General features: G+C 30.9%; 1 protein-coding gene across 1 annotated transcript in view; it reads right to left on the bottom strand.

Moving 5' to 3' along the window:
• Positions 1-2281: 2281 nt before the first annotated feature.
• The window catches only part of LOC132724955 (prion-like-(Q/N-rich) domain-bearing protein 25), a gene marked incomplete at its 5' end in the record, with an annotated part of 32867 nt that continues 21695 nt past the window's right edge, over positions 2282-13453 (bottom strand). The window contains 7 exon segments of the mRNA XM_060709937.1: positions 2282-6044; positions 6521-6601; positions 8733-8807; positions 11725-11800; positions 12198-12320; positions 12644-12907; positions 13122-13373. Of these exon segments, the coding sequence (XP_060565920.1) occupies positions 5795-6044; positions 6521-6601; positions 8733-8807; positions 11725-11800; positions 12198-12320; positions 12644-12907; positions 13122-13373 (1121 nt within the window). The 3' untranslated portion in view covers positions 2282-5794.

Genomic DNA, 13453 nt, shown 5'->3' with positions numbered 1-13453 from the left:
AATCGATTCTTTGTTGTATCAGCTAGGGAAGCTGAACAATATCTGTCTCCTCCGGTTATTCAGGGTCTTTCAAGTAGAATCTATTTGAAAGACCCCGAGTTATATTAGAATATGTTCAATGTCAATAATATAATAATAAATGCTGCTTAACAGTAAAGTTCTAAATAAAAAGTATGATATAAATTTGATGAGTAATAAATAATGGATCTCTACTCTGACCTTTTATTTGAATGACAATATATTTAACTACAAACATTGACATGTGTGCTTTTGTTAACGGTGATATTATTATTGTATCCGCTATATGAGCCGCGCCATGACAAAAACAACATAATGGGTTTGCGACCAGCATGGATTCAGACCAGCCTGCGCATCCGCGCAGTCTGATCAGGATCCATGCTGTTCGTTATCAGTTTCTCTACTTGTTATAGAGTTTGTAAGCGATCAGCATGGATCCTGATCAGACTGCGCGGATGCGCAGGCTGGTCTGGATCCATGCTGGTCGCAAACCCATTATGTTGGTTTTGTCGTGACGCGGCTCATATATGATTATGTATGACAGGTCAGGGAATGGATGGTGAATTCTTGGTTTCTACTACTTTCTGTATTGGATAACGGCAGTTGTATGTGACAATATATAGTAATAAATGACTGAAACATTGTTCGAATTCTCGAAGAACTATTTCTGTGCTGGTATGACTTGTAATTGGCATTTTTCTAGTCACGTGTTTGTTATTGTATATCAGCCCATTTAGAAAATGAATAACTTCATTACTTTTTTTCGTATTAGTGTTTGTACCTGTTTACTCGAGATACATCAGGATCTGTTTAAAATATGTATAAGGTCAATTTTTCTTTATTAACCATGTTTTGTGTTGTTTTTTTCAAGGACGACATGTATTTCAATGTCAATCATAAAGCATTTAACGCATGGTACAAATCTCCGATTGTGCTGTTTGACTTTTTTGTAAAGGGAAGCAACTTCTAAAAAGTTATCATCACAGTAAACTACACAGTTTTCTTTCTTTTTCAAATTTCAGGCTTGTTTTAAAAACACAAGCAACAACATGTTATCAAAGTAATAGATTTATTATTAAAATATCTACTTATCGACTCTAAAACTGTCTGGAGCAAAAGCAAAGCTCACCTGTTACCCTAAATACTTAAATGAGCAGATAAAAGTACATTCACACAATTTTTCACTAAGTTTCACACATGTAAAAGCTTAAATGCATTGTTGGTGTAACATATTTACATGCATTACATATGATAACAGGTACGTTAAATAACATAGCTTAAATTTTTGATTGTATACAGTCAAACCTATCATATAGACCACTTTTAGATGAAAGTTAACTCAAATTTATTTTATTTAGAATATGCAAAAACACTGGTCTAAATAAACAGGTATGACTGTATGGTAAAATCTGATGTTTTAAACTATTTATCTGAAAACCCCCCCCCAAAAAAATCAACAAATTCAATATGAGTGAAATATCACAACTGATAAAAATCAAATTTTAAGATCCATATGATCTAGTATTATCAAAATTTAAGTAAAGTTTCAGACATTTAAAAAAATCTTGAATGAATTAGTATGTATTATTCTGACTTTACTAGGAGAGAGGGGGATTACCGTTCTTCATGAGCATTACTGTCATACCCTAGACATGGACAGCATTTATTGTTCTTCCGAGCTTGGACAAGTTCAAGAAACAGGATATGAAAGTTGTCATGTAAAATAATATGAATATTCATGAATTTGAGACTCATAAAAAAAAATAAAGTAAATTATCAATCAATTACATATGGTTTCAAATTTAAGATTAAGTTCATCATATAATACAATTTAAAATGATCATTAGAACACAGTTTAAATACAGGCGTATGAAATACATAATGTACTCAACGTGAATGCACTGTGCATGCTAGTATTTTCATACCATCATCTTTCAATTGATTACTAAAAAAAGACTGTTAATATATTTATTAAACTAGCATCAGCAAAAACAAATCCATGTTATATGAGTGTTTGATAATTAAAAAAAGATTATTTGAGGATAATTTACATTGATAAAAATAAATTTTTGAATTTCTGCTTTTTTATGTAAAAAATCCTTTTTCATGTTAGTATTTTTATCTAAAAAATTAATAGTTATATTCCAATATATTTCTTAGATTTTTGCTGATGCCCAGATTACCACAATTCTTGCCAACCAAATGTCAGACTACTGTATTATATATAATTACATTTAACAGATTAAAATTACCTTACAATTAATTGGCAGTTTGTAAATCACATGATGCAATATGAGTCATAGAAGCACCAGCATCTGGACAATATGGATTATAAACTCTAATTAAATAACAAATCTCTAAATATATTACTGACCATGAAAGATATTTACATCACCTGAATGTTTCAATTTGCTCAAACCACAAGAATACACTTAACAAATCTTATAATTGTGCATGTAAAAATGATCTCATATTGGTATAAATATTTGCTCGATCATGCTGAAATTTTCAATAAATTAAGTTCAGAGAATAATGGAATAACATAGTATGTCTCCAACTGTATCTGTTGAAAATCTAAGAATGCTGGAGCCAATATTGAGCCAAAAATATGAGACCATTTATATATGCACACTTAAGATTTTTAAGTGTATATCTCAAGGAAAGTTTCTGCTCAAAGAAAGATCATTTAAGTTAATGACTTCAAAACTATTTAAGTTTAACCAGAGATATAGATTTCATAACATGTAATCTATATCCATTGTTTAACTGTGGGAATTTATTGTGTAGAATAAATTAAGAATATAAGATAGATATGTCAAAATAATGTTTCCGGCAGAACTTTAAATAAAATTATAATATAGTTAAACAGGTTTCTAATTTAATAACATTGTGATATAAAATATGACATGACAATGGACGGAGGGAATTTAAAAAAAAGAGTATTTATTCTAATAAATAAAAGGTACAAAAATATTGTTACCCTGAAAAATGCTGAAAAAGGGACGGAGCATATTCTATAATATCTATTTCAAAAATCTAGTCCTTCTACATAGAATATAACAACATAACAAGAAAAAGTATATATGAACAATGTATAATCTATAAAAAAATTCAACAAAATTATCAATGGCTAAGCGCAAAACTAATTTATCTTCTGCATTTAATTTACTGTACAAACATCAACTATAGTTTTGCGCTCAGCCATCAATAAAACTCTTCACAAAAATAAATAAAAAAAGAACATTTTATCTATAAATATATAAACTACATGAAAAAACAAGAAACATTCATACTGGTTTTTCATTTTGGGTTCCAGGTTTTAAAATCAGTTATTAAACCAGTCTAAATATCCTTCAATCTAATTGGCTGTTTTGAAATTTTCACTTTTTAAATTTCTATTTATATCATCTATTTGAAATAAGCACTGACCATAAGCACAAGATCCAAACAAATTAAAATTAAAATTTGTGTACAATTAAAGTAACCAAAAATTTGATTGGCTAACTGAAAAGTTAACATTTAAAATAACCAATGGCAACAGTCAGTCATTTTTTTCTGCAGTGGGCAAAGGGAGTTAACACTCAAAAAGTATTTTACAATCAACAATTTATTAAATTATCACTTAAAAGAAGAATAATATCCAGGTTAATGTTCAAATTAGCTAGAATAAGAGAGAAAACATATTTATAAGAAACTGATATATAAAACCAGGGATATCCCTGTTAAATCTATATCCCTGATAAAACAGCCAGACACATTTAGAATTTCATGTAAACATCAGCAAATATCAAAATCTATAATAAAAATTTGAGTTTTTCTACCTCTTTATCACAGTCATAGAGGATAAATACATGTAGATATTAAATATTTACATTTTTTTTACAAAATTTTCATAAAAAAAAATATTTAAAAAGTTAAAAATGCGCAAAACAAAAATGTAACATACTGTGACATATGAAGTACATTACTGTCTTTGTCATTTCTATTCCAAACAAATGCCTGAAGTATTTTTTATGTCACTCTAATTAAAAGAAAATTTCATACACAATCAAATCTTCTTACTTTCCTTTTAAAAATCAGTGAGAGCCTGGCACAAAATGGCTGCAATTTTTATGATTTAACCAATATAAACAGCCATTTTGCATCTTGCCCTCTATTTGAGTCGTGTCATGACAAAACCAACACAGTGCATTTGCGACCAGCATGGATCCAGACAAGCCTGCACATCCGCGCAGTCTGATCAGGATCCATGCTGTTCGCTTACAAACCCTATTACAAGTAGAGAAATTGATAGCAAACATCATGGATCCTGATTAGATTGCACAGAAGCTCAGGCTGATCTGGGTCCATGCTGGTCGCAAAACTATTACATTGGTTTTGTCATGCCATGGCTCATTTCATTTTATGTAAAACAATAAATTAATTTTCATAAAATAACAGCACCGCCTTAAAGAAGGCAATAACAATCATTATAAAGGTTTAATTCAACACTGATGTAACCTTTTAGTTAACCTTTACAGGGTGTTTCAAATAAGAACTACTTTCTATTTGAAAGAACCTGACCTTTACCATGCTTCAAAACTTGTCCAACATTTAATTTGGACAAAAATCTTTATCATTTTTGGGGACTATCTTTTAATATGTACTGACTGAATAGCAAACAGTGCAGACTATTATCAGACGGTACAGATGTGCCTGTGATCTTTGTCTGCACTAGTTCAATGGGTAGAAAAACTAGATTCAGTTGCTGCCAGTAGGCATATGTAACATAATTATAAGGTTACTTTGCAAAAAAATGTATCATTTCTTGCTGCAAAGGAGATTATTTCCGATTTTTTTTTATTTTACCAGGACATAATATAAATCATCTCCGGGACACCTGTCACCTGATTTCCGGGACAGTCCCGGATGTCCGGGACAGTCCCAGACATCCGGGACAGTCCCAGACATCCGGGACGTTATGACATGTATGGTAAAGGTTTATTAAGTTACAAATATGCTGAACCAAACCCTTATTCTGTACAATGACAAACTTTAACTTTCAATTTCAATAGACTTAATTAACAATGTAATCTATACAAGACCTTATTATACAATGTATTCATTATGCAATATCTACATAAAACAACTACATATTTATAAAAACACATTCAATATCATCAGAGGCCAAAAATACAAAAAAATTTATTTCCAACCAACATATAAGTTTTTTTTTTTCAACCTTCGAAAAAAAAAAAAAAACATTTCAAGAAGTTGCTATAAATAAAAAAAAAATATACCATCAAGATTTTTGGCCTCAAACTATTTTGATTATTCAGGTTATGTAGAAATCTACACAAAATTACAACACCAATAGTTTTAATTCAATACAAATTTAACATTCAGATTTGAATAAGAAAATTTCAATCTCACTATACTGAATGTTTTTTTTAATCTGGTATTTATTCCTGGTTGCTATTACAATAAGTCATTAATTTCAAACCAATACAAAATCTAAGTACAACAATTGAAAAATTACAACTGAATTTAAATTCATCATTTTGCTGTGTAGTTTCCTGAGATATTTTCTCTCTATATTTCTTTCATGGAACAAGAGTTTTATTTCATTCTCACCAAAATTTCTTCATTCTTCAAAATTGTACCAAAAAACAAAAACCTTAGTAAATGTAAAAGAAAAGCTTTTAACTGATAAGCCTTTTGCCGTCCTTATAATAAACAATATGCGATTTTTGAATTATAAATATCACAAGTTTTTTGTCAAGGTGTAAAGGGAGCACTACTCAAAGTAATTACTACGTCCTGGAACAACAACTAGATCTTCATCACTGGCCGGTTGGGTTTGAGCATATCTTATTTCCGGTTCCGGTTCGTAATGGTGTCGTCTAGGAGATACATCTTCATGACGACGACGTCGGCGCTTCTTCTTCTTGTGTTTCTTCGGCTCGTTATCAGTGTATAAATACTGCGTATCAAGGTCAGGTAATTGATGAGGTCGCGGCTGCTCGTATCCGTTGTCGTACATAGATCTGTAAATATAAATAAAGCAGTGAACATAATTAGTTTACTTTTACCAGAACACAGAAATATACCACAATTCCTCGTTTATTTGAAAAAATAATGCTTGTTGGTACAATTAAATTTTTCAGACACACTCTTACACGGAGGTACTCCAGAATTAGATGTATCTCTATATTTTGCACCATTTCTTACCAATACAATGTTGTACAAACTTTGTATGTTGCAACACGGCATTGTCAAATTCTCAATTAAAATCACTTCAATCAGTGTTAGACAATTTTTTGTGTGAGAGATATTGTATTTATTAAGAAAAAATTGTAACAGAAAAAGTTAAAATAATTGGACAAGTGGCTCACTGACCAAACACTCTGCAAATATTAATTATATCAAACAAGAGCTTATAGGCTAACCATATACATACATGTTTAAAGAGTTACAAAGCCAAACATTCTTTGAGTATAATAAATAAGGTACATGTACATACATAATAGGACCTGAGTCTGTTGCTGGTTTCAGATGGTATCTTGGTGTTGTGTACCTTGGCTCCTCGAAATCTGTAGACACACTGAAATAACATAAATAACATTAGGATTATTAACAACATAACCATGACACATCAAAAGTGTCAAAAAAGATGCAGTATTCAATCTGAAAGTTTAGATATTTAACATCGGAAAAAAGTACAAGTATAGTTAAAATCATTTCATGCAAAGTGCTTTAAAAGACAGCTGCAAAGTATGTTAACTTACAATATTATAATCATATTTGGTTACCGGTATGCTTACAAGAAAACTTTCTGAAACAGTTATGGTAAAAGCAACATTTTACAAGTTATGCTTACAGCCAAATCTTACATAATGGTTTAGCTTAAAGCCACATTTTACAAAAATGGTTATATGTTTAAAGCAAAATTTTACACAGTCTGGTTATGCTTTCAGCAAAATTTTACAAAGTAACGGTTATGCTGACTGATACAATCATGCAAATATTAGTTATGCTTACAGTTATACCATGCAAATTGGTTATGCTCACAAATTTAATATTTTGTTATTTATACTTTGATTTGGTTATGCTTACAATTGTATTGCTCAAATTGATTATACTTTCAAATATACTTGTAACATTCAAAATTATTATGCATACAGTAATTTCAATGCAAAATGGTTATGTTTTTTAAGCAATGTTGTTAAATATGGCTATATTTAACTTCATATTATTAAAATCTTCTATGCTGACAGTCATCTTACACTAAAGTTCTAAAATAATCATATTTCATACAAATTCAGAATGGACATTATTTTGTATGTAAAAAATGAAGTTTCTCAAATTTGAGGAAGAAACAACATTATCTTTAAAGTAGAAATTGATATAATTATTTAATGTATCAAGAAAAATATCATTTCTAGTTGCCATCTTGGATGCCATCTTGGATCTTTCAACTTTCGGTGTATAACATGCTTTGTTATACTGCAAAAACCTAAAAATCCTTTTTGAGTACATTTCACTTTACTATATAGAAATACAAAGTTGGAACATAAAAAGAACTTTGACCAGACAAACTTATGTCAGTTAAGAATTCTGATTCTTGATATGTAACGTAATACAGGGTCCATAACTCTACCTAAACTGTGCCTGGATGGCTTATGAACCAATACAAAATGAGAAACATGTAACTTTGTGTATTTGAAAAGTATATTTTCTTGAAAAATGGGTTTGAAAAAGAGAAAAAAAATGCATACAACTCTATAAGCATGAGACAATGGGCCATTACTCTGTTACTACTGTAAAATTAAAAATTAATAAACTTATGCTTACTCATTAAGTGCACAATAATACTCTACTAGCAAAACAAAGGTCAGAATAACACTTGTAAATATTTCAATAAAAGATACAAAACAAAATTATTGTACAAATAAAGGATTACTTAGTTATTATTAATTTGAAATTTTGTTTACTTATGGCCTTATAAAGAAGGTTATTAGTGTGAAAACAGTATGACAACAGACGGTTAAACAACAAAAAACTTTAAATAAGCCAATTGTAGCTTGATAACAAAACAAAAAAAACTAAACTTGGGATATTAATCAGTAAAATTATGTGTCTCTAACTTAACTAAGGTCAATGCTTTTGGAAAGTAACATATACACCTGACAAAATAACAATAAATTGTAATTGGAAAAAAAAAAAAAACAAAGGAAAAGTCTTGTAAACACATTTAGAAATATTTTTAGAAATGATAAGGCTGAATAAAAAACTTTTTAAATTAATAACTAGGTGTATTACAGATGTATGCTAAAAAAACAGCATGGCAAGGAACATTAACCGTAATAATCCTGAATATCTTAAATGGACTTGTCCATCTGTGAATACAGACAAAACCATTATCATTCCTAGGGAAAATTTGACTGAATAACAAACAATGCAGACCAGGATCTCAGTCTGTACTCCAGTGGCATAGGTATTTTTAGTTGCCACCAGCAAGCCAAAGGTTTAAGAGCGCACTGACCTAGAAAAGCAATCAATGACCTAATGACCTTGAGTTTAGAGCAAAAATACAAAAGCCATAACAGCCAAATATTGCCTAAGCTATTATTTTATCTCTTGAATTGGTATATTTTACAAGTACTTCATTACATAATCTGCATGCATTGTCCTAGATAGCATTTGCTAAAGGAGGCTACGACAGAATAACTTACGATGCGTCACAATGTCCGTTCACCATAACTCCGACGTCTTTTCTCGAAATAGTTGACGTTGCTGATACAATAGTCCTAAATGAGTAAAATGTTAAAGAGTACAAGTGATTAATATAAAGCAAAAGGGCAGTAAGTATAGGTAATAAAAATGTTTGTTTCCAATCCCAGAATGATAACACTTCTTGAATCCTAAAAACAAATTACCCTTTACCTTGTTAGCAATATAGTTAATGTGCGATCCAAAAAATATATCACAAACATAAAAAGCAGAAAAACTGTGATAAAATAAGGAAAATGAAATAAATCAGTATTTTACTTTATCAAATAAGTTCTACACTTGGTTGCTCATTTGCAAACTTACAATTGTTTAAGCACTGCCTAATGTGTTATATTTCAATTTTTGGTGTTTTTTATTTTTTTCCTGTTTTGTTTTTTTCCTTGCCAAAAGTACTGTATCTGTATGTATGCAGTGTTTTGATGTTAAAAATTTTCTTTTGCTTACATTGTTCTTTTTTGGGGGTAAAAATACAGTGTTATATTACGCTAGTTATATTGGAAACAAACATTTTTATATGTTTTGCTAAAGGGAATAAGGACAGACACTACAACTATTATAAAAAGACACTTCTAATGTTTAAAAGTACTGTAAGAAAATGATGGATGATTCATTATATGATTTATGATTCTACAACATGAATGCTTTATATTCAACCCTAACACCCCTATGCCGGAAAAAATGAATTTGTCCTACTTTAAATCTGGAACTGTCTATTTTTACTAAAAGGGGTTTCAATATCAACAAGCAATTATCATAGTATTGCAAGCAATCCATAAGTCCCCTACCGGTTAGAACCTCATCAACATTCTCAAGGGCCATTGGCCATTCACTAATGTTTCAATTTTTCTCTATTTTAAGTAAATTTGTTGGAAAAGTTCTTTAAAAGTGATCACAGGAAACAGTTTTTATGAACAGACAGACAGACTGAAGGACACTCTAAAGTTAATATTTGAAACATCCCTGTTACCAAAATATAACATTTTTAAAAGCAAAATTCTTAAAGAGGAGATAACTCTTGAATTTTAGATACAATTTCATAAAAAAAAATCAGCTCTTTTTGACTAATCACAAATATTGTTATATTTGCCATGTTTTAAGCCTATTTGTTGCCAAGGCAACCAATATTTTTTTAAAATAGGAAGAAAAGATAAGACATGCATAATCTCCAGACTGCCATCTACCCATATGTCAAGTTTCATAAAAATATTTCAAATACTTTTTTAGTTATCACTGGATTCAGTTTATGTGTAAAATTTGCCACATTTTCAGTCTATGTGTTGCCATAGCAACCAGAATTTTCAACATAGGAAGAAAAGAAAAAGACGTGCATAATCTCCAGACTGCCATCTACCCATATGTCAAGTTTCATAAAAATATTTCTATTACTTTTGCGTTAACACTGGATCCAGTTTATGTGTAAAATTTGCCATATTTTCAGTCTATTTGTTGCCATAGCAACCAGAATTTTCAACATAGGAAGAAAAGAAAAAGACGTGCATAATCTCCAGACATCTACCCATATTTCAAGTTTATAAAAATATTTCCAGTACTTTTTGCATTATCACTGGATCCAGTTTATGTGTAAAATTTGCCATATTTTCAGCTATTTGTTGCCATAGCAACCAGAATTATTTAACATAGGAAGAAAAGAAAAAGACGTGCATAATCTCCATACTGCCATCTATCTATATATCAAGTTTCATAAAAATATTTTCAGTACTTTTCAAGTTATTGCGGGATCCAGTTTTGTGGACGGACGGACTGACAGACAAACAGACGGACGGGCAGACGGATGGAGGGTATACCTAAAGTCCCCTCCGGTAAACCGGTAGGGGTCTAAAAAGCTTAAATTGAGCAGCCCTAATTCTAGAAAGTCAGCATGGCTGTGCTTGCCTTTTTGACATTAAGCTGGTGCAACTAGGCAACAACTACCTTCTGCTGACATTCAAAGAAAAAGTACAATTTAGGTAATCTGTTTAATGCAAGAAAACTAATATTCAGTGGATTAAGGCCACTATAGACCAAAGCTCTTCTTACTACGCAGCAGGTATAAAAAGAATAGATTTGAAAATGGAATTTAAGCTATCCTGCAAGGTTTGAAGAGTTGTTTTTTAAACAATCCTTTCTAAACCATCACAATTCTGTTGGAATTTCAGCCTCACCAATACAGTCTAAGAGCTATTTTTAAGCATTGTCGGTCACCCACGGTATCACAGTATATATTCGGTACATATTACATTATTTGTATGAAATAATTATATACAATGGGTAACTTACAATTATGTTGTATGTATGGAATATTTACTTTGGTTTAAGTTTGATGCTTTTTAAGATGATTCTGTAGATTTATTCTACAAGCTGGACATGGAAATGCTCTGCTATGTATTAAATTTCAAGCATAAAAGGCCATCTAATATTGGTAGAACCACCAAACTGTTCACATACCAACTGTATATTCTTCATAAACTACCTATTTTGTCAAAACAGTGCAAGGTAATTGGTATGAAGACAGGGATCTTATGGACTATGAATTTTCTTGCTACTTATAAAAGACAAGTAGGTGTTCTGTAAGCATATCATCACCATTAATGTTAAATAAATACAATGTACTAATCATGGGGGGGGGGATCAAAGTACTAAAAGTACTAATCTACCAATGAATAAAGAGGAAAGATAACAGATTCAAGGTTTCATATCATAAAAATAAATTTGAAGACCAGTCTGAATTCCATAGCTTTTCATTGGTCACTTTTGAAAACATAATTTGAAATAGACCAATAACAAGGAAGCAAGGTTAGACTGGTATTCAAACATTTTATCTCCACTCCAAACATAGTGTTATGAAATATAACAAACCAGTCAGAGACACAGCAATGTGAAACACTACATTTTAATACAGGAAGTGTGAGTAAGTGATAAAAATGTTTACAATACCTTGGAATATATGGTTTTACAGCGGGCTTCTCAATGATAACTTCAGGTTGAACCTTCTCCTTCTTTCGACACCAACCTGATTGAAATAAAATTAGAATGCAATTTATTTAAACCCTCAAATTGGGAACAGTGTTCTTACCTGACTATGAGTGCAGCAAACTACTAGTACATTTTTATTAGTACATCAAAAGAAGAGGCTTTTTAACATTATTATGTAAATATCGAAAAGATAATTATTATTTATATCTTGTAATTAAAGTTATTTTTTCGTCAATTTTTATCTCATTTTAAACTTTAAGCATTTTAAATAAAAAATGGAAAGAATTTGCAGTTACAATAGCTACAACATTAAATCAAAGGAGGTAACAAATTCCAGTTACCGTAGCTACAACATGAAATTAAAGAAAAAAAAGAAATTGCAGTTAACATAGCTACAAAATCGAATTAAAGAAGAAATAAGAAATTGCAATTACCATAGCTACAACAGCAGACGATGATGATGATAATCAGTAAAATCAAGAAGATGATTCCAAGAACAATAGCTGCGATAGTTCCTGTACCAATGCCAGTATTCTCTGTTGCAGCTCCCACATTGGCTGAAATATGCAAATTAGCAAGGTCAGTAAAACTGGTCTCAAAATGAGACTTTAATCAATGTTTTTAAAATTTATTTCATGCAACTATTTTAACAGATTACATGTGTACTGTTTGGAAATTTTTGACCACTTAACAATATTTACCAAAAAAAGCATTAATTTACTTTACCTTTGAAAACATTGAACAAGTACAAGAAAATCTGTCTGTGTTTTTCTTTAAACTGAGACCTTTCTAATGATAAAAGTCATCTCTACCTGTACACAAAAGCATTGTTTTTTTGAAAAATGGTCTTTAAACATATGTTATATAGTACATAAATCACCTATGGTTTCTTCCTCCACTACAAGACTCTGAGAAGATGACGTCCCGCGAGTATTTTGTGCCGTACAACTGTATGTCCCGTATCCTTGAGATGCTGTTACCGTATAAGTGCTACTGGCAGAATCTTGTAGTACTGTAGATCCACTATAGAAGATATATCTTGTAACCGATGGGTTGGCATTCATATTACATGTGATTGTAATATCTCCATTGTCGAAATCTCCCACAGTTGTAATAGATGAACCACCAACTGCCTCAGGTGCGACTGTAATTAAAAAAAAAATAAAAATTAATACTAAGGTGATTTAATGGCACTGTATTCTACAGAGTATAAGGTGGTTAAATGACATTGTATTCTACAGTGAGTAAATTTGGTTTTAATGACATTGTATATTCAAGTAGTGTTTTTTGTTGTTTTAACCTTTTTTTGTGTTTTTCACTAACACAGTATTTAGAGTAGTTTTGAACTGTTTACTTACATTGGACATCTATATTAAGAGCGTTACTGGTTCTCGTGTTGTATGTGTTAGTTGCCTCACATGTATACGCTCCAGCCTGATTAGATCCTATCGTAGAAATTGTATATGTAGCTGAAGTGCTAACTGCTGTGTTGCCGAGGAGCCATCGATAACTGGTAGCCGCACCAGCAGGGCTAGTTGTACAGGTGAAGGTCACAGACGAGCCTCTAAGTGGAGTTGTGGTGCCAACAGAGGCAGTGGCTGTTGTTAGAGCTAAAATATAACAGTCATTTATTTATTAAATAATTAAAGAACATAATATAGTGCTGTTTAACCAGAAAATATTCTTGTGA

This window comes from Ruditapes philippinarum, unplaced genomic scaffold (genome assembly GCF_026571515.1).
Source record: "Ruditapes philippinarum isolate M1 unplaced genomic scaffold, ASM2657151v2 ctg1190_1_1_1_1, whole genome shotgun sequence".
Taxonomy (NCBI): Eukaryota; Metazoa; Mollusca; class Bivalvia; order Venerida; family Veneridae; genus Ruditapes; species Ruditapes philippinarum.
This window is presented reverse-complemented; position numbering and strand designations above follow the sequence as displayed.